At 53.5% G+C, this 26,376-nt stretch overlaps 6 protein-coding genes across 6 annotated transcripts; 4 read left to right on the forward strand and 2 right to left on the reverse strand.

The window, feature by feature from the left end:
- Positions 1-745: 745 nt before the first annotated feature.
- On the forward strand, positions 746-3,033 carry GCG54_00008052 (uncharacterized protein; the record flags this gene model as incomplete). Its single annotated transcript, XM_045408024.1, has 3 exons — positions 746-1,047; positions 1,093-2,653; positions 2,770-3,033. Coding segments are annotated over 3 exons (2,127 nt in total), but the record flags the coding sequence as incomplete, so codon positions are not given.
- Positions 3,034-12,094: 9,061 nt separating this feature from the next.
- Positions 12,095-13,702, reverse strand: GCG54_00008053 (Folic acid synthesis protein fol1; the record flags this gene model as incomplete). The annotated part of the gene is made up of 3 exons (XM_045408025.1): positions 12,095-13,061; positions 13,113-13,321; positions 13,451-13,702. 3 exons carry the CDS (start codon positions 13,700-13,702, stop codon positions 12,095-12,097), a joined length of 1,428 nt encoding a protein of 475 aa, XP_045265697.1.
- Positions 13,703-14,965: 1,263 nt separating this feature from the next.
- Positions 14,966-16,237, forward strand: GCG54_00008054 (putative monooxygenase; the record flags this gene model as incomplete). The annotated part of the gene is made up of 3 exons (XM_045408026.1): positions 14,966-14,978; positions 15,053-15,314; positions 15,391-16,237. The coding sequence occupies 3 exons, from the start codon at positions 14,966-14,968 to the stop codon at positions 16,235-16,237; spliced, it is 1,122 nt and encodes a 373-aa protein (XP_045265698.1).
- Positions 16,238-17,066: 829 nt separating this feature from the next.
- GCG54_00008055 (ADP-ribosylation factor GTPase-activating protein glo3) lies at positions 17,067-18,729 on the reverse strand (the record flags this gene model as incomplete). Its single annotated transcript, XM_045408027.1, has 4 exons — positions 17,067-18,162; positions 18,218-18,401; positions 18,452-18,587; positions 18,658-18,729. The coding sequence occupies 4 exons, from the start codon at positions 18,727-18,729 to the stop codon at positions 17,067-17,069; spliced, it is 1,488 nt and encodes a 495-aa protein (XP_045265699.1).
- Positions 18,730-19,139: 410 nt separating this feature from the next.
- On the forward strand, positions 19,140-19,999 carry GCG54_00008056 (Mitochondrial import inner membrane translocase subunit TIM21; the record flags this gene model as incomplete). Its single annotated transcript, XM_045408028.1, has 4 exons — positions 19,140-19,413; positions 19,481-19,655; positions 19,699-19,759; positions 19,814-19,999. 4 exons carry the CDS (start codon positions 19,140-19,142, stop codon positions 19,997-19,999), a joined length of 696 nt encoding a protein of 231 aa, XP_045265700.1.
- Positions 20,000-23,034: 3,035 nt separating this feature from the next.
- On the forward strand, positions 23,035-23,691 carry GCG54_00008057 (uncharacterized protein; the record flags this gene model as incomplete). Its single annotated transcript, XM_045408029.1, has 1 exon — positions 23,035-23,691. The coding sequence occupies one exon, from the start codon at positions 23,035-23,037 to the stop codon at positions 23,689-23,691; it is 657 nt and encodes a 218-aa protein (XP_045265701.1).
- Between the last annotated feature and the right edge of the window lie 2,685 nt (positions 23,692-26,376).

Consider the following 26,376-nt stretch of genomic DNA (forward strand, 5'->3'; position numbering starts at 1 on the left):
TCGAGATCGGATTGCGAGATCTTGTTCATTGTTTTAATTTCCATTTCTCAACAAGAATCATGCTCTAACAAGTCCGTCCCGTAACTAGGAGTTTGAGCCGTCGACGGGGTATGACTACCTTGACATCCAGCCATCAGGCAATGACTTGCGGTACGTGGCAGTTCCATTGGCGTTTCCCTCCCCTTCTTCTGGGGGACTCGTCACAATAACGTCCCCCTCTCGATTCTTGTGCGCTGGCCAGGCTGCAGTGTGCTAGTCGGCTCTGGTTCCTTTTTAAATGTCCAGACATCTGCAGCCCCCGGCAACAAACTTATCCCCACCACCCCAGCAGTCATATTTTCACACACAAGTGTAGTCCCAGGCTCTTGGCTCAGCCTCTCGGTTCTTGGTAGGGTCTCTGCTCAATCTGTCTAGCTGGGTGAGCCTCGAGCAGAAATTGCGTTGCAGAGACAAAGAAGGCGGCCCTCATCCGCGGCCAAAAAGAAAAAAAAAATTCAAAGCAGCCTAGACACAGACACCAGAGGAAGCAAAACGCGAGAGAGATGAAGAGGCATGGGTAGCCGCCTTCTGCCACCCAACGTGCCACTAGAAATCCACAGGCATTCCCGCCTGTCGCCGCGAGATGGTGGTGTGTCCTCGCATTTCCCGATCCTGTATCCGCTGGCGGTTGTGCAACGCGCTGCTGGCAGTACGACGAACTGGGAGCTGGTCGCACTGACACTGTGTCTCGCATGTGGACGCAGTACAGCAGTTGTCGTGTCAGGCTTCCAACGCTCTGCTTTGCTTTACTTCCATTTGCCTTGCACACTACTCTCTCCTTGGAGGGGGAGAAGACACTCGGGCTGACGGGAACATCAGATACGAACACAACGTCAATGCTCCTCTGTCGACGATCGAAGGCCCTCCACAACAGCCGACGGCGCTCTTAAATCTGTTCAATCCACCTATAACCACCACCACTCCGTACTCCACTGACAGCGGCTTCTACCACACTGCTGCCTCTCACGTTTTTCCCAGCCTGGATGTCAGGCCGCGCCTGGGCTCAAAGTAGGTCGCACACCGTCCCCCCGAACCCCCGACAGCGCCGAATAGGATTGCGTCTATCCAGACGAGACGGACGGCCTCTATGCCCTCTAGCTCTAGCTTTAGACAAATCATGGCCAAACTCCCAGACTTACCTGACAGTAGCACCTCTTCGACGGGCATGCACCGCTCCACAGCATTACCCCATCCTGGCACACAAATCAGTGTGAGAGACCAGTATACTTCCGCGACACCATCTTTCAGGAGGGTCTCGGAACATCAACCCAGATCTCCATCTTACCCAACCGCTTTGCGCCGCCATCCCATATCTCCAACTTCAAGCCCGATTACCGGTTTCACCGCACCGACTGCCTTGAGGATGGATGCCGCCGGCCATTATCCTCCGTCCTCTTCCAGGACACCCATGAGCGTGCCTCCGCTGAGCCCCATCACGCCCCTGGGCATCCTCCAATATTCCGATGGAGGAGTCGTCAAGATCGACATACATGGTAACATCGACAAAGGCTTCTTCCAGTCTGACGGCGACTGGACTTGCTACAGGAGGAACTACTTCTCCTGTATTTGCTCCTTCAGCCTGACCCCCCACTATCCCGGCCAGCCGCTGCAATTCACTCTGTCCGGGTCCACGCAGCCTTACAACGTCATCGGCTTCGCAATGTCTATCTCGGCTGTCGTTGCAGAGAACGACTCCCACGTAATCGAACTGGTTCAGCACACGCCTAAGAGAGACAAGGGCCCAATCGCGAAACCCGAGAAAGTGCGCCTTCATCCCAAGTACCCTCACCAAGCGCATCCCCTCGGGCTATACCCTCATGACACCAGCCTTGGGGGGCCATCCAGAATCGGCGGCGGCTTCGCAGACGGCGGAAGTTTCCCAGGTGCCCAGCAGGGGGGCGACTCGTTCCAAACGGAGCACACCTTTGAGCGCATTCAGTTCAAGCAGGCGACTGCAAACAACGGGAAGAGGAGAGCTGCTCAACAGTATTACCATCTGCTGATTGAACTTTGGGCGGATGTAGGCCAGGGACCCGATAACCTCGTCAGGGTCGCGTACCGAAAGTCCGCCAAGATGATTGTGCGCGGTCGTTCACCAGGACACTACCAGGCCGAAAGGCGCGCCAGCACAAGCAGCGGGCCAGGTGGATCGGGCGGCAGCATATCCGGCTACCCGAACAACACAATTCTCGGATCGGAATACTCTGGAGGAGGAGCGGGAATGGCAAATTGCTACGGAGGAGGCTACGACACACGCGGTAGTCAGTACGGAGCACGCCACCATACCGAGCTCGAACCTATGATCCCTCCCGAGGACGCCAAAGCCATCGATACAGCCAAGGAGTACCGTTACTACCCCGGTGCTATCTACGAGCCACCCGAGTCGGCAGGAGGAGTGGAGATGTTTCAAAGCCACCAAAGTCGGCAGGATCACATGCCGCACCTGGCTTCGCAATACGATCCACTCCACGATAGGGTCAAGCGTGATCCCGAGAATGGAATGCTGCCAAGCATCTTCCAGCCCGGACCGCTCATGTCGAATCAGCGCTGCGGTCCGTACGAGGGCAAACCTACATCAACAGGCTACTACCCGACAATGGTTCCCCAGTCTGGAGTCAACCTCACCAACATGACTTGAGCAAGCACTGGGTCGTGGTGAAAATCGGGCTCCACGAGGGTGGATCACTGACAACCAACATACAAATACACAAACACACACACTGAAAGCAGTACGAAAAAATGGGTCGAACGAAGAATGATGGCAAACAGTTGCTCTACTCTCCTGCATTCTTCTGGATTTTGTTCTCTGGAGAAATATTCACAACAATTGGCATAAACTCGACGGCGAGAATCTTGGCGCATGGAAATAGTATGGAGACTTCATTTGGGACGACGCGATATCCGAACGAGACAGGTTGCATGTTGGAAGACTCAGACAACCTAGTGAAGAAACAAGGGTTATGGCGAACCGGCGCGTGGGATACAGAAAGATAACTTGTGGCTTGGCTTGGGGACGGCGGAATTTTCGCCCGGCACGCCCAGAATTAAAACAACATGTCATGGGAAGGAAAAGTTTGGGGGAAATCATGTCCACGGGATACGGAGAACGACAGGCATTGTTAGGGATACCCGCTTGCGCATTTCGGATTCTCCTTTTGGTCTTCTATTTCTTTCTTTCCATCTACACCCCCCTTACCCCAACCTTTTTTGGCTGGTCACCCCTCCGTCTTCTCTTCCCTGGGCATATGGTTCTGTAATAATGCGAGGATATGGAACATTCGCTTCAGCAAAGACTACTTCTTTTTTTTTTTTTTTTTTTTTTTTTTTTNTGAATGATATCACACTTTCGGACGAGACAAAGGGCGGGCGAGAGGATAGGCCGGTGAAGAGAAAGACAGGGACCGGCGTTCAGGATACGGCTCGTGTCCTGACGACTCGAGCCGTTAGGGCTTGGAAACTTGGGCCAGGTACTGGGGAAGCATGGGCGGGCGCCGATGCCAGGTACTTGGTATGTTTTCTTCCTGGGAGTGTAGTATTAGCGTACCTGTTATCTATCCTCTTTTTGCAATACCTGATATGAGGCAAAAATATGACATACCTTTTCGCTCCTCAGCAGACGAAACCAACCAACGCGCAGTTTGCTTTCTCGTGTATATCTACGTGCTTGTTTGCCACTTCTTGCTCCCCTCATGGTCTTTGGCCATCATGCGGATTCGGGACCAGTCCCGACTTGGCGATATGCGATGAGCTTCTCAATAGAGATGCGTCTTTGGGCAGCGGGATGGGCTACGGAACGGGTGTGGATGCGGACGGCCCCGGGGTTTAGCTGGATGCAAGACTGAGTAAGGCCCCGCAGGCGGTTGTCGTCGTGAATGCAGAAAGAGAGAGAGCGACAGAGAAAGGCTAGGGTGGATCAGAGGGCAAACTTCAGGTTCTGTTGCGGCAGTTTCCTGCATCGTACTTCTTTCATGTCGGCTTGGCCCGGTAGATCCCTGCCTCGCCATCGGGTAGACGAAGGGTTGACATTGGACGGGCTGCAGCGCGCGGCAGCAATGGGTAGACTACAGAAGCAACAACAATATGGAATAATGGGATGGTAAGGGGGGGCTGGGGGGAGAGGGTGGCCTGGAGAGAAATGAGACTGGTTGGCTTGTCGTGGTGTGCGTCGCACCAACGAGTGCCATTTCCGGGCTGTTCCCCTCTTCTTTCCTCCTTCTTCTCCCTCGCTCTCAGGGCCGTTTCAAGGAAGTGTTCCCCGTATCCCCCGCTACCCTCTCCATCTCTCTCTCCCTCTCCCTCTCCCTCTCCCTCTCCCTCTCCAACACACACACACACACACACACACACACACATCCATACACGTACCACCTAGCCTCAAACGCGGAATGGTGAAGAAACGGGGAGAAGAAGAGAAACGGGAAGAAGAAAGTGTGTATGTAGTGACGGGCACAACACCTACACACAGAACCCGCTGGTCTGGTTCTATACGAACCTTGTCGGAACACAGCATGAACGACCGGAAAGGGGGGTGATGGCTTGATTTGCGGTGAGCTCGGCGGGCAGAAGTGGAATTGCAAAGGGGGCTGAGGGCGGAGGCGGTGATGATGCCGGGAGCCGCTGGTTCATGCGAGTTTGCGGGCGGGAGACGCCGGGCGTGCTACGCGGGCTTTTTTCCTTTCACTGGAGTATGTGGCCCGACAATGATTGGGATGATACAGGGGCAAAAATCGAGAGCAGGAAGTTCTGTTAGTTCCCGTCGCTGATGAATGGGATTGGTATGTTTGGTGGATGCTTCTTGTTTGTGTGCTCGCGCAGCTAACCGTGAAAAGTACGGCCCTCCACCAAAGGGGTGTAATGGGAGGGGACGCCCCTTGATGTCGGCGGAGAGCAGGCAGAGAGAGGCAGAAGGTAGCTTCTCGGATGGTAATTGGATGGCGGAGGGTTAGTCGCACCGCATCAGCACATCCCGGCGCCCTCCTACGGCAGCCCCTGTGACCTGCCTGTAGTTCCTGGCCCGGACGAATATGACAGGTGAGTCTGTGGGCTTGGGTTGGTTGGGGGGTTCTCAGTCAAGTCGCATGTAAGATTACATCCTGGCACCGAGGCGTTGGTTCATGGCGCTTGGCTGGGAGGTGATGGCCCCAGTATGGTACCATTTGACGGTTGTCATCTTTGTTGGAGGAGACTCATGTGACATGGAGAGGCATTCGGAGAACAAGAACTTGGTGTGTAAATGCGCGCGCCGAATCCAAGGGAAGTGGGAGGCAAGACGGACTGACGCTGCGAGTTGCAGGCGTCGCGAAATGAACGAAACCGGGGGGAGTTGGAAAGACAGAGAAAAACCGCGACGTACGGCTGGCTGCAAGCCATGCATGGATCTAATCATGATCTCGATTTTGGTCCCCGGTTCCAAATGAACCCTTGTTACTCACACTGGCCTCCTCTCCCTCCGCCGGACTGTTCTCCTGTCCCTGAGCTATTTTGGCCAGGGTGTTTTGTTGCGGCTGTCGAGAAGCTACCTACAGTAGACGAGGAAAAGAGGGGTGGGACGGCTTACGTCGAGGTTTCTTTGGAAAGAAGAAGGGGGAAGAAAAAACCCGTCTGCATGTCTCATCGCGCATCACCCTTTTTTCCCTCATTTTTGTTTCTTTTTTGGTTTTTTGGTGCCCCCTCCCCCCAACGCTTCGAGAGTGCAACGTGATGTCAAGATGGGAATAGACGACGTCAAACGTGGGAGGGGTCCACCGGTTCAACTGATGTCCAATTAAGGTTTTTGAGTGACATCCCGGACCTCAGACGTGTTGTTTTAGTTTAGAAGCTAAGAGTGTTTTAGTGAGGAGTCTAAGACCTTCCAAGGAGGAAATTTCAGGTAAGAAGGGTTGAGCCTTAAGGTGAGGGGGAAGAGAGGTGGTTGGCTGGGCAGAAAAAAGAAAAAGCAATGTGTTTGTGAGAGGAAGACAGACAGGAAGAAAGAAAAAAAAAACAGACCGTCGGTCCGGGACACGCAGCAGACAGACGTGCTGGACACACCCGACACGAGAAGCCTGCCGCCCTGCCCTGTTCCTTGCTACATACGGATACCTTTGCTGAATCTGGGTACGTAGGAAGGTGCAGTCCTTTCACTTTCGGAGCAGGGTAGCAGCGCTAGAAGAGGCATTCTTTTCGGCATGGCCCTAATTATTCCCGCCCGTCACCTACTGCGCGGGGGCGGGGACCGCTGCGGAGAGCGGAGACCGGACGCCGAAGACCGGGGCAGCCAGCCCCCTCACCTCCCATTCTTGACGTGCGCTGGTAAGACGGAAGAGGAAAATGCACTGCTCAGGGGGACCCATGGAGCTGTCGTCGGAGCGGGACCTGACGCAACAGAGGCCCAGTGTATCCGTACGCTATCCCCGGCCGTAAATGAGATCGCGCTTCGGGGAGCGTCGGCAAATCGGGTACCTTGTCCAGGTTGCGGAGCGTGACCAGGCGGTAAACAGGGCACCTCAGGCAGGAGAGCGGCGTCGGGATGCTTGCCTGGGACCTAGGGGACAGGCGACAGAATAACAGTACACGCGGCGCTTGTGGCCGCTTACCTACTTACGATTACCGTCAAAGGTACCTATGACCCGAGGGAATGGGGATCACGGTGGGGACCTCCAGCTGTCACGGTCTTGCAGCAGGCAGGCAGGCGGGCTCCGGGTTTTCTGATTGAGGGCTGATCATCCGACCCAACCTGCCCCGCTGCAGCTGCGCAGTGTGTCTTCTGTCTGCCCAGAGCAGAAGACAAGTACCCACTCGAGATTAGATCGAACTACCTACCTTGCCTACCTACACAATGCCTGCATACATCTTCTCAGCTTCCTTCCTCTTGCGTATCCCATGCGTTGTTGATCACCCATTCACCGACGGTGAGCCAAGAGAGGCCTCAATGCCCGCCGCAGCCTTGCCGACCTTTGGAGCGTCACATCTTCCATCGTTACGACCTGCCCTGGCCTGCTCTTGCCTCGAGGCTGTTGGGGATGAAGAGTAATCCGTAATTTGCTACCTCGGTGCACATTCCCTCATCCCTGATCCCCAGCTCACCGACTGCCTTTGCCGCAGTTTGAGGTCGTGAGGGCGCTACTTACGAAGGGCATCGTCATCTTCACCGTTCCCGCCCAAGAGCCGACTTCACGTTGCACAAAGTTTCTTCCTCGACCCAGCCTTACGGCAAGCCATCATCTTCCCGTCTCACTGACCACCCTCCCTTAGCAAAGCCCTCACGGAAAGTACACCACCACCACTACTGCGAGGACGATGATTCAGCTTCAGAAAAGGTGCACATCTCACAACAGCCAGATCCTTCGCCTCCCCGGCCGCTCGCTCATCGACATTCGTCAGTGAGAGCTCCTACCAACTGACCCGATGGATGCGAGTTGTCATCATGCTCCTTTCTTTTCCAGCAGTCTTTTGTGGCCTTGCTGCCTTCGCAACCCCTCAACCGTACTCACCGATCTTGTGACCACCGCCGTCCGCCTTCCAATCGGAACATCCCTCGGGTCATCGAAGCCCGGCTTTCCCTTTCAGTCTGTCCACGACCTATGTTTTCGGGTAGAGTCTCGCCTTCACCACTCATCGCCCTCGGAGGCCAAGTTCCAGGACCTGCCATTTGTGAGATTGGCACGACGCCTGCTAGTGCTGAAATCCTGGGGGCGGCTGACTTGTTCCGTGTCACTCCGAGTGATGAGACCTGCAGCGCTGACCTTTTGCTTCTACATGGGCACAACATCTGAAGTTTTCAGGGATGTTTTCACTCCAGTCTGTCAAAGTGCACCGTCTCCTCCACCGCGGGGCGTGAGTTTGCTTCCATACCGCAGCTGTGGCGATGATGTCGTTCGGTGACGACGACGACGACGACACACCGACCACATTCCATCGGGCCCTGTTCTCATGCGCTGGCCTTGGACCTTTCCCCTCACCCACGGCTCGTCACATATCCCTAGCTGCTTTATCCCTGCCAGTCCGAGCAGGCTGATCCGAAGCGTTAGTCTTTACGAAGTAGTCGATTGCCGAGATCGATGGTAGCGCTCGAATGACCCCATGATCAACGAGGACGGGTAGATCAAGCAGATCAAAATCCGCACCGTCATCGTCATGACATGTCGGCGCGCAGGGATTCCTTTTAGACGGGGTACGGCTCTGCTATGATTTCTGAAGGGGGACGCACCGCAGCGGGCATTTGTGATGCGCAACATACGAAATCACTGTGCATTTCCTGTCTCACAAGACCTCCATCGATTCCTCTCCATCTGCGCCTACCGCTGGCATTTTCTCTCAGCTGCCTGATCACTGGACTTGTCAGCTTATCTGAGGTGACGAGGGAAGAACGCCATGTGGCTAGGGGAATGCCGAGACCCCCCGTTGAGGCGTTTTGGTTGGAGGCTTAAAATCCACTCGTATTGATTCTTGAGCTGTCCTCCTACGGGTGGGTTATTCGTTTCATCGTGAGGATGGAGGGTCACTGAGCCCTTGCGACGCCTCTGAGTCCCGGATATCAAGTTTGTTGCCAAGGGAACTTATGTTTACTACATGATTCAGTCAGTTTAGATCAAGAATCTCAAGCTTGAGGGTCATAAAAAGAAGTGAGGTGAAGTTAAGGACAAGCTGAAGAGGATGATTATCTAAACAGAGAACAACAGTTGATAGAGCATGATGTGTGAAATGTTATTTTCTAATGCATAGACACCTGATTGAGATACAATAGGTGAATGCTGTTTCTGTTATTGTTCCTACTGTCGTCCTTCCTGTTGTCACTGCCCCTCGTCTCTGTTCCTCGTCCCTGCTTGTCTTTCCTTCTCCTCGTCCCTCGGCGTCCTCGACATTCCTCGTCGTACGTTGTTATTCCTTTTATCCCTATCGCTCTTATCGTGTTCGTCCTCGTCGTCCTCGTCGTTCCCATCATCATTATCCCTATTGTCATTGTCTCCATACTCGTCGTCCCTGCTCGTCGTCCCTGCTCGTCGTTTTGTGTACTTCTGCCTGTACCTTCAGCTAGTAGTGGCATTAGGATTGCCGGTCTAAAGCTATCGGAAGACATAAGACTCATACCTAGGGTAGTATTGATTGGCGTGTACTAGAGAAAGCTACTCTTGCAGAAGCAATGCGGAAGAGTGGTAGTCTAATTTCACACCAAGGGTATACAGCATGATGGCTCTTAAAACGTTTTGCAATCCGCTTCCACGATTCCAGATGTTCGCACGGTTCAAAGCACCCAGATTGATATGAGCTTGATCTATAAGGTTGGTTAACAGATAGAATGATGATCTCAAGAGAGGTGTCAGGGCCTCATTTATTCAACCAAACACAAGTCCTCAAATCCCACAGTAGCAAACCCCCGTTTGAGCCCAAACATTCCCCGCATTCACTCGTTGAACAGAAAGCCATCAGTAGTCCCAGCCCACTCAGAGATGACTTCACTATGTCATCGTCATTTCCATGTTGTTCTCGCGCCGCGCGTTTTGGCCCTAGCTCGGTCAAAGGAATTGTGATATCGTCTCGAGAACGACCAGCGAATCGAAATGGGTTGGCGGCAGAAGGACAAGGCTGCTAAGACTGCTCCTTTCTGTTCTTATCGACAGACTCGCCGGCCCTTTCTGCGGCATGATTCGCGATACTAGGGAGGTGGTTCGCCGCAAAGGCAGATAAGAAATCAGCGTTGGCGGTGTAGGACCACGACAGAAGAAGGACCAGCGCCAGGGCGATGGTGATGTGACACCTCATCTTGGGCATATGCGAAAGGCTTAGTAGTTAGTGTTCTGTGGTTGAAAACAAAGAGCGTGTGGTTCTAGGCAGAGTGTGAGTTTGTTTGTAAAGATTAGATTCAAGACGGATTATAGAGGGGAGACCGCTTTAAAGATAGCGGTTGCAGAGACTATTGATGTGTAGTTGTAAGAACTTCAGTATCTCGAGGGAGCTTACCTCTGGCGACTCGCGGTCTCTTTATATACCACATAGGTTAGCCATAGAGGTTTCTCTCCCAGTCCATGTCCCCCGTGAGTATCTCCGTCAGAGTTATACAGAAGTCAACAAGTTGAACCTGCAGGCAGTAACCTGCTATACGAAAGTATGCACGCAGTTAGAAGGAAAAGGTACAGAGAGGGGAGACACTAAAGTTTTCTACAGTGGATCTGAACCGTTAATAGCCCCAGTTTAGCGTTTCAAATAATTAAATCACATATGAATTGATGGCTTTCTCTGTTAGGTAGATGGCGTTAAGGTTTAATATCATCACCACTGGCTGAGATGGCAGATTCACGTGTAGTGGATGACACTATTGAGAGAGCAAGATCTCGCTCTAAACCTGTAGGTATGGTTGATTGAGATGCATGCACAAAGTCTCCGCATTTATAAAATTCATCAACGACAATGAAAGTTGTTGACGAATGATGTCCCCCACGTGTGTCGAGCCTAAAAACGCCTTCCGAGTGAGGGTGTCGACGTGCGCAATGTAAGTCTATATGGAATATGCACAATCCCAATGCATAGAACTACGAACGACTTGCTGAATGATCTCTTTAAGAGTCTCCACGCTCTACACTTTCCTAGTAATCATATTATCGTAACGTAATTTTCAGGATACATTAATGAGACGCTATTTTTTCACCTCGTCTCATCTGCTAATCTGAAGACAATCCTGGCACCCCGGTCTCTGCTGTCTCTGCTGTCTCTGCTGTCCTCGGGGTCCTCCTTGTTATTGTCCTTGTTGCTATTCTTATCGTCCCCCTAGTCGTCAGCTATCCCTCTTAAATAGTGACACTGAGGAGCTTTATACAGAAGATTATATCTTTCCTATTAGCTTAAAGAGCTTAACCCTAAAGAGTCTACTAAAGAGACCTATATAAACCCTAGCTTTATATAACTACTAAAGCTTATCTCTAACGTCTATAGCCTTTCTATATATAATAATAGAGAAAAAAGCCTGCAGTTTCTTAACTTATACCTTTTAAAATGCAAATATATTCTTAAAATCCTAAATTCTAAGTAGAGTAGAACGTCACCTATATTACTAAAATTATCCCTCGTCTGACGTTATTATTATTCCTATTATCCTTATTATATTTACTACACTTATTACCTCCTATTATATTATCACCCTATTTCTATTAACTTCATACAGTATAATAACGCAGGCTAACAATTAAAGAAACAAAAACGGACGACCGCATCACTTAATGAGCGTGAGAAACGGGACAAATGACAAAAAGAACTCCTCGACGGGGAATTGAACCCGGACCTACCCCCCCAAACACGGTATTATGTGATTTTACGGCCGAATTCTCAAGGAATTGTAGCTAACTAAGTGGAGCTCGGACATATAGACAAGCCACACTGCCACTATCAGCTGAGTGACGGATACCATCCTGAGTCCGTGCACTATCGCTGCGATTACTGCTGTAGCGGGCTTTGCAATGACAAGCCCCGTTAAGCCCAGTGTATGTGTAGGTTCTCGAGTGATGAAGCTATCGTTTACGTCAATTGAACAATATGAAGGTTTCGCGTATCATGCTTTCAAACGCGGTTAAGCGGACCGAAATCCATAGCTTCTATATCAGTCTTAGATAAGCAGGCAATTCTCATTCGAATTTATATGTTGACGCCATAGCTAGTCTTTCATAGGGGCACGATCGTAAAACATAATAGTTTAGGTAGCAAGTGTCTGAGGAAGACGTGGACGACCAAGACAGACCACGAGGGACTATGAAGGACTATGAGGGATAACAAGGGATAATGAGGGACGATAAGGGACGACGAGGGACGACGAGAGACAAGAATGAGGATGAGGGATGATAAGAGACGACAAGAATGAGGATGAGGATGAGGATGAAGAGGATAAGAGTCAGTAATCCAAACTACTTAAGGCGAAGTTCATAGCCCCCGCTGAGGAGCCACTGAGGAGCAGTGGAAAATCACGAATTATCAAGCGAACTTTTGCCTTCTATTGCGCCGAACTCTATAAAAATGCTTTCCGTTTATGATCGCTTATTATGTGATGCATGCTTTTGTTTTCCTATCCCATTTCCAAATCAGAAACGCCTCACTGCCTGTAAATGGCGTCCGCCATCTTGGCCACCTGACACATCTCAACGGCATCGTGGACTCTCACAATATCCGCGCCGCCCTGGACCGCCGAGACGACGGTGGCCGCCGTACCCCAGATGCGCTCCTGAGGACTCACGACTCCAAGAACCTTGCCAATGAAGGTCTTACGGCTGGAGCCAATCAGCCACGGCAGACCCTCGAGACCAGGCCAAGAGCGAAGCTCGTCCAAGTGGCGGAGGATCTCGAGGTTCTGAGAGGCCGTCTTCGCAAAGCCCAAGCCGGGATCGAGAATGATGCGCCAGCGGCGCACTCCGGCGGCCTCGGCTTCAGCAACTCGGTCGAGCAGCTCGCGAGCCATGGTAGGAATGATCCCGTCAGGGTAGTCCGTCAGAGATTGCATGGTCCGTGGCGTGCCACGCATATGCATGAGACACACGGTACGGTTACTGCGTGCCATGTAGGACAGCATGTCCGGGTCGAGCTGGCCGGCTGAGACGTCGTTGATAATATCGGCACCGGCAGCAACGGCGGCTTCGGCAACAGAAGCACGCCACGTGTCTACGCTGATGGCAAGGTGGGAAAGCTCGGGGAGGCTGCGGACGAGCTTGATGACAGGGAGAACACGGGATATCTCTTCCTCGGCCGAGACGTCGGGCCGGCCCGGAGACGTGGACGCGCCGCCAATGTCAATCATGGTGGCGCCGGCTTTCGCAAAGGACTGCAGTGTTGAGATGAGGTTCTCGGGAGTGTGGACACCGCCGTCAGAGAAGGAGTCTGGGGTGGCGTTGATGATTGCCATGACATGAGTTTTCCGGGTAGGCGTGAGTGTTACAAGGGCTTGTTGGTAGGCGGAGATGGGAGTCAAGGGGGAAAGGGGTGCTGCTGCAGGTGGCAGCTCATTGAGGTAGTCGAGGGTGAGTTTCCACGGATTTGATGCGTAAAGGGGCTTATGAGGGATGAGTCTGGGTGAGTGTCAGTCACAGTTGGTCAGTTGATATGCAAGATGAACTCACTCTGCGAGAGGTCGCAGGACAAACTCCCGCTCAGGGATACCGATGTGGGGAACATTGAGACGCGGATGCTCAATCTTCTCTTCGCCATACATGAGAATGTCAAGATCGATATTTCGCGGGCCCTTGTCGATAAGCTTTTGGCGACCCAGAGTGCGCTCAATGTCCTGCAGTTCATCCAGAAGGGCCAGGGGTTCCAGGTCAGTCACAACCTGCAGACCATCCGATCAGCTCAGCTCAGCTCAAACTCAATCACACAAAACGGGCCCATGCAGGATGACGGTGCCACAGTGAAGAAAAAACAGTTTTATCCGAAAGCGAGAAGGGAGGACGACACTAACCTCGCATGCGCCGTTGACGAATCTATCCTGGTCTAATACATACATAGGCTCCGTCTCCCAAAGGCTGCTTGTACGCTTCACTTTGATGCCGCGACGGTCCATCTCGGCGCAGGCCTTCTCGATCCAGCCGACGCGGTCGCCGAGATTGCTGCCGAGGGCGATGTAGGCTGTGGTCGGGCCCCTCGGGCGATCGACACGCTTGCCGCCGCATCCACCGCCGCAGCAGGCGGGCCGGGTCTGGACGGCGGGCATGTTCGGCGACGGGGTCCGGATGGCAGGCCGGGCACGGGAGCGGGAGCGGGAGAGTGCGGCAGGGGTTGTGGAGGCTGGCGAGGATGATGATGTGCAGCGGGAGGGGCGGCGCACGGAGGAGCTGGTGGTGTAGCAGTTTCTTGGTATCGTGACCTGTTCCCGGACAAGTCGAGGCGTTAGAGCCTGACAGCGGTGCGCATTGCTGCTGCGTGCTAGGGCGCAAGCTCGCGAAAAAAGGGAGGGGTGGCGGAGAGGAATTGGGGGTTTCATCATGGCAAAACGTGAAGGCGCCCACCGATGGTGTGTGTTTGTGTGGTGAGGGTCGTTAGTCGTGATGGGAGAATCCTGCAGCCAATGAAAACGCAGCGCCGTGGTCCCTTGGAATTGAAGGCTTAGGTAAGGCGTGGGCTGCTTTGGGTCGTTGCAGTCTTCAGGGTCCTCGTTCAGGATTGATAGGCTGCTAAGCATTCACGATGTTAGGCCTGGTGGAGGTCGACACGCAGCGGTCCGTCGTCGACAGAACCCACTGTCTTATCGTTATCGTCGCGGTCCGGAATCCGAGCACTTCTTGCTCAGCTTCAATCCTCGCCGTGGTTACACCGGATCATGTCATGATTCAAACAAAGTTTGCGACCTCATTTCCAAACGTTCTGGAACGGAAAGCGCCTGTCGACTCGGGGGCTTTGACCTGCTGTCAGCCACTGTCACCCTTTGTTTGGAGAGGCGACCGTGGCCCAAAGAGAATGCGAATGATGAAGCCCTCAGATCTGAGAACTAAGCCTCGCCTCCAGACCAAGATCTACCCATCCCCGATATGCAAGCCCGTGATGAATCACCTCACGCCGCAATGTGCAACCCCCCAGTTATGCTTTGCCTTGCAGCAACTTGTGAATTGTCCCCTCTTGTGTTTGGCCCTCGGCATCTTTTCCCCAGATCCACCCCGCCGGGCTTATCCACCCTACCGCGCTACGCCCGGATAGGCTTAGTGGCTGAGGTCACAGGTAAACCTCGGCAGACCATGGGCGCATGGCAACGCACTCCGCCCCTTCTTCCCCAGGAAACCAGCTGTGTGAAGCCGAACGCTACTACCGCCGGGCCTCTTTAAACCGCCGATTGCCAGCTCCTTTCCTCCTTGCAACAACACCGTTTCCTTCTCTCATCCACAAACTCTGTAATCCAGCCCAGGTTCTTTTTCTCTGTATGATTTGCGATTCAGTATACCCAGACTCGAAGTATCATATCACAACTAGCACATCAGTCAACATGGCTTCTCCTCGTAAGTTGTGCAATCCAGACTCTCCTGTCACATGCGCCAGGCGAAATAGTGCGCTGACACGTTGCGCGAAACAGAGCAGATTCGCACTCCCATCACCGATCTTTTCAAGATCAAGCACCCAATCCTGCTCGCTGGCATGAACGTCGCCGCTGGTCCCAAGTTGGCTGCCGCTGTTACCAACGCCGGAGGTCTCGGTGTCATTGGTGGTGTCGGATACACCCCAGACATGCTTAAGGAGCAAATCGCCGAGCTCAAGGAGTACCTCGTCGACAAGAACGCACCTTTCGGTGTTGACCTGCTTCTTCCCCAGGTCGGCGGCAGTGCCCGCAAGACCAAGTAAGAAATCATCCCCACGCCGGAGGAGCCGCGCGCGTCACATGTGGATGTCTTTGTGCTGACCGTACCTACTTAGCTACGACTACACCAAGGGCAAGCTTGGCGAGCTCGTCGACATCATTATCGAGTCCGGCGCTAAGCTTTTCGTCTCGGCCGTCGGTGTCCCCCCCAAGGCTGTTGTCGATAAGCTCCACGCCAATGGCATTGTCTACATGAACATGATCGGCCACCCCAAGCATGTCCAGAAGTGCCTCGACCTCGGCGTTGACATTATCTGCGCTCAGGGTGGTGAGGGTGGTGGTCACACCGGAGATGTCCCTACTACCGTCCTCATTCCCGCTGTTGTCGACCTCTGCAAGGGTCACAAGAGCCCCGTCACCGGCGGCCCCGTTCAGGTCATCGCCGCCGGCGGCATTCACAACGGTCAATTGCTGGCCGCTGCCCTGATGATGGGCGCCGGCGCCGTCTGGGTCGGAACCCGCTTCATCCTTACTGACGAGGCCGGCGCTCCCAACGCCCACAAGGAGGCCGTCCGCACTGCTGGCCACGACGACAACATCAAGACCCTTATCTTCACCGGTCGTCCCCTGCGTGTACGCAAGAACCCATACATTGAGAACTGGGAGACGGAGCGTCAGCAGGAGATCAAGGAGCTCACTGCAAAGGGTGTCATCCCCTACGAGGCCGATCTTGAGAAGCTGATGAACTCTGGCGGTGACGGGGAGGGTAGTGGCAGCGGCAGCGACGACAACGCGTCCGAGGTCGATATCGATGACGCCCTGGACCAGTTCCGCCCCTTCCTCATGGGTAAGGCCGCTGCAGTCTGCAACGAGCAGAAGCCCGCCAAGGCTGTTGTCGACGAGTTCGTCAACGACGCCGTCGCATGGCTCCAGAAGGGCAACAAGATGATTGCCAAGTTGTAAAATCGTAAAATTTTGTTTCGCGCCATTCACGAGAAGTTGGTCGCATGTTGGGCGGCGTCCAGGGAAGCCTAGGCTTGACGTCGCCCGGGCCTGGAGTTTTGAGGCTCATGTATTGTATATAAAGAATGATCTAGGACACGACAGCTAGCAGCATATCATGAATGATTTTTTATTTCCTTCACCTGAATCGTCCAATTTCTTCCATTACCTTTAAGTGGCTCTGTACGTGCTTCTCGTGTGCCAGCTCGCGCAAGTTGGTCGAGCTCCTCTATGGACATTGAAAATCAACCCGCTGGCTGTTTAACTTCGGCGCGACCCATGCTGCTCGCATTCTCTTGCTCTGATGTCTTGTTTCGAAGGTTCCACACCGTCGGAAGCATGACCCCTGATGGCTGTGCGGCAGCATCGTGGGACCACCTCAGACCCAGTGCACATTTCACGTGTCAGTCGGGACCATTGAGTGCTAAGGATAAAAGTTCAAATCTATTCATTCCACAGTTATGTATTACCTAACCAAGAACAGTTTCATCACTCCGTGTCGCCGGCTCTGTCTGTAGACCTCGTGCCAAAAAAATCACAACACGCAGCCTACTGTCCCTCCCACCCGCAGGCTCGGTGGATGGGTCCGTGGCAGAGCACAAGGTATCTTTCGCAAACCGCCTGGTGTTTTCCAACGTCCCGTGCCCTTTCTCTGTTTAGGTCCGAGCTGTTTCGTCCGTAGATGCCGCTGGGATGTGTTCACGTTCGTCTTTCTTCGTCGCAAATCGAAAATCGAAAAGCATTCTCTCCTTCCCTTTTGCCAATCCCGTACGCCTTCGCTTGAGGTCTCTCAGCTGCCGAGGTACGCACGGATGGCACCCTGGAGCTTCTGGCTGGCCTCGCCTGCCAACTGGGTGAGGTTCTCGAGGTCGTCGCCGGCCGTAATGCCGAATCTGCGAATGAAGTCCTTGGCTGCACCCTCCAGATCGCCGTACTCCTCGGCAGGCTCATCCTCGGGTCGGCCGAAGTAGGCGTTTGAGGAGATCGAAGTAGCGCCCTCGAACCCTTGCAGACGCGTCTTGGCCTCGGCTTGGGCGTTCGGGTCAAATGATCCCTTGCCGAAGAATTCGTCTGAAGAGATACCCTTCTGAGCACCGAATTTGTTGCGCGCGTACGTCTCATCGTTATCTGCAACGGTTGTCAGTGATGATGTTCCCGCGTTTTCGAGATTGGATGTCATACCCTCAGAAGCGGCCTTGATGGGTCCAACGGAGCCGAATCCGCCAGCGGCAGCCTTCTTAGGCGCAGCTGCACCCTTGGGCCCACCGACCTGACCAAAACCAAGTCTGGTGACACCCATGCCCAATCGCTCCACTTCGGCGTTGGACTTCTGACGGGTATGGCTAGAAGAGCCGTAGCCGCCCTTTGGGCTAGTGGGGGTGGGGGCAGAGATGCTGTCGACCTTGGAGGCGGCCTTCTTCTCTTCTTCAGCCTCAGGATCGTAGCCCAGCTTCTCGATACGCTCGGCCTCTTCCTTTGCCTTCTTCTCGGCCTCGTCGAAGTCGATAACGTCAGCATTGACCTTCTTGACGCCCAACTTGGGAGCCTTTTTGGCGCCCAAGATGTTGGCCTTGCGAGGTCCGCCGGCGGTTGTCTTGCGGAGAGCAGCAGATGTAGTCACACGGCTGGCAGCGGGCTTGTTGTCACCGTCGGTCTTGGACAGCGGAGAGGAAGAGCGAGCAATGTCCTTGGCACCGTTGTTTGCGTTGAGGAAGGGAGAGGGGGTTCGGCCGACAGTCGGGGGAGTCGCAGTACGGGAGATGGGAGGCGTGGGCTTCTTGATGGCAGGCTTGTCCCAGGAGGAGAAGAAATCGTCGTCAGGTTCGCCGGATGGGGTAGAGGCGTCGGCTTCGGTGGCGTCGGTGATCACGACTTCATTGGGGTATCTGGGAGCCAGTCAGTCAACTCGAGATGTGGCATTTTGTTAGTATCTTGACGCACTCTTGAGCATCTCTCGCGGCTCGTCTCTTAAGCTCATCCTTGTACTTGGTAGCAGCACTGGATTGGTACTTCGTCTTGGGGTCCTTGCTGTTGAGAGCGGCGGTGCCTCCGTTTTGCTGGAAGAACTTTGTGGCCGACTCGTTTCCGCCGACCTTCATGAGGCGCAACTGGTCCCATTGCCATTCTACAGGGGTTAGTCTTCGAAGACGTGGCCTCAAATTTCAAAGCACATACGATCGAGGTTGGTGGATCGGACGAATGAGATATGGACACCGAGGTTTCGGTGGTTGGACGAGCAGTCGAGGCAGAGGTAGATGCCGAAGGGAACAGAGGTCCAGGTAGGGTACTTGGCGCCGCAATCGAAGCAAATCTTTGATGCACACACAGTCAGCTTTGAAAAGGGGGCGAGGCCATCAAAGGGCGCGGGTGTAAGGCATTACCTTGTTCGCAGGCTTCGTCTTCAGCTTCTCGAAGATCTTCAGCGACTGCTGCTTTGAAGCGAGTGCAGCCATGGTGACGGCGGGTGCAAAAGATCCAGACCTTGACCAAGTACAATGCGCTACCGCTGCGAAGAGGATGTCGAGGACGAAGAGAGCGGGTTGTGGGTACTCAGAGATGGGAGGTGCGCCGGCGAGAGCGAAGCAGGGAGCGGAGATGTCTGAATTTCGTGTCCAAAAGTTCAGGAGGCAGTCGCCGCCCTTCGGTGAAGTGGCATGTAATCAGTGCGCTAGTCCATATGAGGCTAGCTCCCTTTCCCCACAATGGACTGGCAGTCTGAATTCTGCCGAGGGCGGTCAACACCTTTTGCAGAGCTCGAAGGCCCAGCTACACTGGAGCTGCAGCTATGCGCTGCCGAGCTTTCTCGATGATCATCCTGTTATGCTCATCGTCCTCGTACGATGGCTGACTCCGAACCGCCATGATGAAAATGAATTCTAGATCGCTTGCGATTCGAGCTCCTTTGACATTGGGCCTTGCGCCGCGACTCCAGCCCTTGCTTGTACAACGGCATTATGCGACACAGACAGGTCTGGGAACGACCGCCACGTCCAAGTCGAAGCGCCGAACGGTCACGCCATTCAATGATACCGGAGCCGTTCCGTGGTCGGAACTTTCGGCAGGCGAAAAGGCAGCGCGAGCTACACAGCAGACTTTCAACTTCGGCTTGATCCTGGCAGGATTGTTCGTCACGGCAAGTCATACGATGCATTACCCCGCGGCGAATGCATAGCTGATGTTCATGGACAAACCAGGGCGGAGTAGCATACGTTCTATACACCGACGTTTTCTCCCTCGACAGCAAGACCGCGCACTTCAACCGAGTTGTCGACAGAATCAAAAGCGACCCTAAATGCATCGGGTTGCTTGGAGACCCCAAGAAGATTTCGGCCCATGGAGACGAAACGTATAACAAGTGGCGTCGGGCTCGCCCCATTGCGTATGGTTTCAGTTCCGTTTTATTGGACGTAGAGGTCTAACAGGGACAGTTCGACGATATCTACAGACTCGAGAGGCCATGAACACCTGGTGATGCACTTCTACGTATGGCCTGAACTTTGACACCACTGCGCAAGCTCATCTGACTTTGGTTTTTAGGTCGAAGGACCTCTCAACAGAGGAACAGTCTACTTGCATATGATCAGAACGCCCAGCAGCGGCGAGTTCGAGTACAAGTACCTCTATCTTGACGTCAAGGGGCATCACAGGATCTACTTGGAGAATGCGGACACAGGAACAGGTTCTGGGAAGAAGGGCTTCCGCTTCCTTGGTATCAGCTGGTGACGACTGTACGATGAATTCCTAGGCGGCATGAGTATTGTAAGATAGGGAGAGGTCTAGCCAAGAGGTGGATTGCTAAGTGTTCCTTGCCAATTGACACTTCACGGAGGCATTCATGACCCTTCGGTCGTCGAAGTCGCGTATGCAAAGTTACTAAGCATGGCTCGGTTGTGAACTACAGTCTCAGACCAATTGCTTCAACTGATGCCGACAATTTACTTGCAAGTAGCTTGGAACGCAGATTATACGAGAAAGAGTTGGTGCAAAAGAACATTATCCAATTTTCGTTCTACGCAAGGGCAACAACGTAGTATACATCCCTATGTATTCGCATACCATTGTCCCAACAAGACCTCGCAAAGGAAATGCGTCCCCATGAAAATGATACTTGCTAAATCTAAATCAACTCATCGCAACTATCAAGTTCATGCTGATCCGAGGATGATTCATTTCACGGATAACGGCTGGTTACCCGTCACTCAATTTACTCCTTAGTGGAACATCTTCAACGATCAGATGAGTCGAGGAATAAGTAACACATCGCTCCGATTCTTCTTTGGCTTTGTCAGAAATGCACAGAACGACTCGGTCGCCAGGGGAAGGTGCTCAAGAATGTAAAGGACTTTGACCCGGCAAGGTAAGATTCGACAAAACAAGCCGGGAAACCTACCAAGACAATCAGCGACGAGATATCAATTTGTTTTCGGCACCTTACCTGCCATTAAAACAGCTCGGACATAGCAAAGTTGTTGCATAGCTCGTTCCAATCGAATGACAAGTGATCTCATGTGAAATCCTCCTACGGATCCGTCCCTGGCACGAATAACAGATAGACAACTTGTAGGTCGATTGATGATCACATCGAGCTGGTTCTGTTGGAAGGTTGATTACATAGTCTGGTATTGGTTCTCGACAAGTGATCCGCCAAATCTTCACAAGCATAAATGACGGAAGCTGTAACTTCCGAAGTGTTATGCATTCAACTGGGCTTCCTTGGTTGAGCAGATATCGGACTACAACCTCTCCACATCCCCTTCGGCGTCTCGAGCCAGCGTACTTGAAAATGTTGCTTCGAACAAGAGTAGCGCAGTGATACTGACCAAATAGAAGCTCAGCCAACAGTTGGGAAGTCTAGCGCTTACTGAATTGTTGTTTCCTCTGCCCCATGTCACCTGGCAAGTTCCATCTCAAACATAACAAGAGTCTTCAAGGCCGTATCACTAAGAAACTTAGGTACGACTCGCTGTCATGGTTGGGTTCAGACAGTTTGTTCTCAATGCTTCGATGGCCCAGAGAGCTGCGCGCGGAAATGGTTTACCTCCTCCAAGTTGACCCCACCAAGACCCGAAAGAGCAAATCCTCTCATCCCACATACTTGATCTCAGCTACTCTTGCTGTGGGCTGGCTTTCGGTTGCGGTGGGTTTGTTCGAGAGAGGTTTGGGTTGGTCTTGGGATGCAGCAAGAACACAATATCCACGTGGATTTCATTGGGCTGCTCTTTCCCCAAGCCCGCTATGAAGCTCCTCGCACTTTGGGCAGCGCTAGCTCATTCACGGGATAATACGAACACTAAATCACAAGTTACGCGCGAGAAGAGAGACTGCAAGTGGACCAGCTGGTGCAAAGGAAGTTTGCACAGGCAACATGATGGAGCGGGCCAGTATAAGCATCACAACCAACCAAACCGCATAGCAACTTTTGGAACGTCCAGGGTGCCTTGGCGACGGACTCTGGACATTAACCTGACGACTGGACCTATCAGCGATTTATCATGATTCCCTCGCTCTATTGACATGTCTGATGTTGTTTCTACCGTCGTCTCTATCGTTGTCTGTACCATCGGCCGTTGTTTCTATAGTTCCGATTCCATAGCGTTCTGGGCCGAACACAGGACTTGAGTGTCCTTCTAAAACCCCATCATTCCTTACTGCAGGTCAACCATGGAAACTTTTGGCGGTTCTTGAAATTGAAGGGTATTTACTTTGTTACAATGGCATTCATGCAATAGTCAAATGTTCAATTCGCATGTTGTTGCCGTTTGGCTGCCGAATAATAGGCGATGGTGCCCACAACACAGTCAATCTTGGTTCGCGACATCAACGAACGAGTGATCCTTCGTTGGAATTTCTAACTAATTCCCGTATCACAGGGTGAGTCGATAGATCGGTGCAATTTTCCCAATGGTATATGATCCCTTGGCATTGATGGTTCCAGTAGCCTCCAAAGAGCTGCAAGCAAGACGCCGAGCTCGACCTAGGTGCATCTCGGCGTTTACGATGAGCCATTATGCTACACGTTGCTTTTCATGATGGGCTGGACTTCAGGAGTCGAACCCTGGCTAAAACGCTTGCTAGTCCAGGCTCCATCATCAGAGACCACAGAGCGGCAGCCAAGTCTAAGCTTATACTCCGACTTGAGTGCTCAAAAACCCGCAACCCACTTCGACATTCCACCCGTACATTGATCAATCACGTCTGGATGTGACGAAACCTCCCGAGACTCACTTTTTCGACTTGATTGCTCGATTGAAACAAGTCCTCAGAAAGTGCGCGTCAGCCTCCCGAAGTTCCTGCTTGGCTCCCTCACAGCCACGTAAGCGGGACCGTAAGCAAGCGCTCTCGAGGGCCCTTGATTCGCCCAACCTGCATTCAGCTCTGTTGCCTAAAGAAACGCCCACACATCAAAGCACAGCGCCGCACTTCCACAGAGAGCACAGGCAACCGCTAAACGAATGCCAAAGGCTGGGGTAATTGAGTGGCAGCAATGGGATGCGTCAAAGCAGATCATCGGCAGGGCTGACTTGATGGACAACCGGGCTCGTTCACAGGGTGCATATATGGTGAATGCCTGTCCCAGGCAGAAAGACAACACCATCTCTCTCTGCATGTAGGTACCTACATACGATCTGAATTACAGCCACCTGACCACAAGCCCTCCACCACAGCCTCATTGACGATCAGCCAGCCCCCTCCAGCCCAACCCCATACGTCTTCGTCGTCAAATTGAACATCAATTCGAAGTAGCCTTCTTCCATCAAATGTGCATCCCTCGCCCTCGCAGACACAAATCATCAAACTCCTCGCCCATCACCAACATCCCCTATCGTCGCCTCGAATCACCGCCCCCAACACCTCCTCGCATGGCTCCCTGGCCCCTCCCCAACTCGACTCTTCCTCCATCCATGGGCAACGGCGGCGGCATGCCAGGGTCGTCAAACACCTCCGCAGCCCGCGTCTCATCACAACACGAGCGCCTGCTGCTCGAGCTCCTCCCCTTCAAGGAGGCGTCCAAGTTCCACGAGTGGCTCGACAGCCCGTTCGTCCGCGGGCCGTGGAACGAGTTCAACGCCGACTTCCTCATCCCCCGGAGCGGGGCCGCAGCCGCCGCCGGCGAAGGTCCGGCCGGGATCCCGGAGCCGGACAAGCCACGCACGGCGCAGGCGGCGCGCGACGCCCTCAACTCCCGCAAGCCAAAGTTCCTCGTGTACCACCCGGACAAGACCGGCTGGACGCCCGAGGACCACCACGTGCGCTTCATCGTGACCCTCGTCGCCGATAACATGCTGCAGAACCTGTGGTACGAGTCGGAGTGGAAGAAGCGGGGTCTCGACATCGCAAAGGCTGCTTACGAGGTGCTCATCTTCCTCAAGGCTACCCTGTTTGTCGACCCCAGCCCGCCGAGTTACTCGGCATGAGAGCTGAAGTCAATCATTGTGCCGGTTTCTCCTTTGGCTTTTTTGTCTTTTTGATGGGGGTGTGCATTGGCGTGGGGGGAATAAACAGGTCAACGGGCGCAATCGGCGTTTGCACATGGCGTATTCTTTTCACGAGGAAGAGAAGGGAGTGGAGGGGGGTATGAACCGATTGAATTTCTGGCAAGGTTGGCCAATCGCGACGCATAGCAGCCATTGACGTCCTCATGGCAAGATCAGATCATCTACGAAAAATCTCAACGGAATTTCCGAAGGGCTGCGGAGAGTCAACTCACTCACTCCCCTTTTCACATGGTAAAACTCAAGAAACCAAAAATGCCGTCATAAAACCGCTCGTGAACGCGATGTTGAGACCGAACAAGCTCCCGTCCCGCACACCCACACCCACACCCGAGGTTGAGTTGACATGGACGTGATGATGTGCCCCGGAAAGCTTCACTTGAAAGTGCGGCGTGGTGATGATGCAAGGCCGGATTCTAGACCACCGGTTCCCCGTGTGCCCTACCCCAACAACCTGGTAAGTGCTCTGCCGTTGTGAGGGGGGAAACGTCTTGTACCTTTCATGCGGGCCAACGAGCACCCATCATGAGCCAATTCTAATATTGCGGAGCACGCCGGTGTTGGGTTGGCATGTGACAGAATAGTTCAGAGAGAGATAGAGACAGAGAGATACAGAGAGAGTGTCAGAAAACCGAGAGAGAGCCGTAACTACATCCTTCCGACTTGGCGCATACTTCCCGAGGCGAAACATGACAACTGCCCTGGCGAACTCTGTCAAACTCTCTGAGAATACTATGCAGTACGCAACAACCCAGACGGAATTTGAATGTAGCCCCTACAAGCACGCCCCCTTTTCTTTCCGTTCCTCGTTCCGCGCTGTTGAGCAATACTCGTACTTGTAACTCTTGAGAGAGACTCAGTTTGCGCATGCCGGAAAACGGACCGATATGTGGCCTTGGTGGTCTGCCTTTCTTGATTGTGCAATCACGTATCCTCGGTTATGCGTGCGTGTTGTATAACCGAAGACTTTAGGAAAGAGGTGCGAAAGAAGCGACCATTTTTTCGGGGGGAAGGATGTAGCAGGTTTCTCTCTCTGATACGCAACCTTCCGGTGTGCATGCATGTCCACGCCCGTTTGCGCAATCGAGTTTGTCACGACGGGTTACACTTGGGAACGTAGAGAACCATTGGCAGACAGAAAACATAATCAGAAAACAGCAAGATGAAAACTCGTTGCGTCGCTTTCAATGAGCGGTCTGGAACCCGCATATGCAAGACGAGAATTGTGAGCGATCAAAGCAGCCAAGAGAGATACTGCAACGCTCCCGCTGTGGCGAACGGAGCTGCACTCCGGCTATGGAAGGACCGGGGAAGGCTTCAGCTGTCCGTTCAGCCTCATCCGCATCCCATGGGCTGATGCACAAGGTCGCTGCAGCGCTTGAGGCGCGAACGAGAGGGCAGATTGGGGGGAGGAGTAGGAGGAGGAGAATTGGAGTGAGGAGGCGAGGGAGGGGGGGGTAGACGGGTAGGTAGGCGGGGAAAGCGGGATGTGTGCAGGGCCAGCTGCAAGTCATTGCTGCAAGCTCGACAACTCTGCTGCTATTTTCTTTTCTTATTTGGCGCACTCTTCGCCGAATCTTGCCTCGACCTCACGGCTTCCGGAAGAGCTAGAACATGCAAAGGAACATCATCATAGTCCCGGCAGTGGGAGCGGCATCGAGGAGGGCCAGCCGGGAGAGCGTTCAGCCATAGAGAGACGAGGGATACCTTGGAATGCGATCGAGGCCGAGGGGGCAGCAGCTGCGGAGACAACAGAGACAAAACAAACAAACAGGAAACGGGCCTGTAGCAGGCGAAGAAAGCCAAACAGATGGCATCGTTCAATGTGGTAGTTGGGGGCCGGGGCGGGAACGCGGGATGCGGGTTGCGGCTCGTTCGCACCACAAGACAACGACAAAAAGCCGGGGTTGCCCGTGAGGACCCGGCAAGATGGAGCCAGGGTTAGACGACCTCCGCACGATTAAGCGGCATTGTGGGCTGACCAAGAAGCGGGAGGCGCCTCTGGGAGGTCTCTCGTGCAGCAAAATCGTCTCAACTCCGCGTCGGGATCTGATGTTTCTGGCCCGCCTGCCGCTGCCGCACACCTTTCTCTTTCATTCTCTCTCCGCTCTCTTGTCCCCTCCCCCCTCCCTTCCCCCCCATCTCTGGTGTGCCCTTACAGCAGTCCATCTGTGCTGTGGGTTGCAACCGGATGCGCGGCGAATGGGCGATCTGTATGCGAGGGGAGCGGGAGCAGCAGCAGCAGCAGCAGCAAGCAGTAGTGGCAGCAGTAGCAGCGCAACGTAGACAGCCTCCTTGGCAGGCTGGGCTGTGGCCGCTGGCCGGCGTCGTAGTATCCCCAGGGTCCCGAGGTGCGTCGTGCAACCCGCTCACCCCGGTTTTTGCAGGGCGCATCGCACCAAGGGACAATGCTTGATGGTAGGCATGATGAATAGGTGGCAGTGAGCAGCGGCGAAGTATACGTATCATACGGCGGACGTTGATGGTGTGGACAGTTGCCGGGTTTGGCGATGTGATATCGTATATGTGATTCTCATGCTGCTGCGAGGAGGGCGGGTGGACGCGCCAGTGGTTCGTCGATCCGAGCATTCAATCTGTACTCTTTTT

Source organism: Colletotrichum gloeosporioides (genome assembly GCF_011800055.1).
Source record: "Colletotrichum gloeosporioides strain Lc1 chromosome Unknown consensus_35, whole genome shotgun sequence".
NCBI lineage: Eukaryota > Fungi > Ascomycota > Sordariomycetes > Glomerellales > Glomerellaceae > Colletotrichum > Colletotrichum gloeosporioides.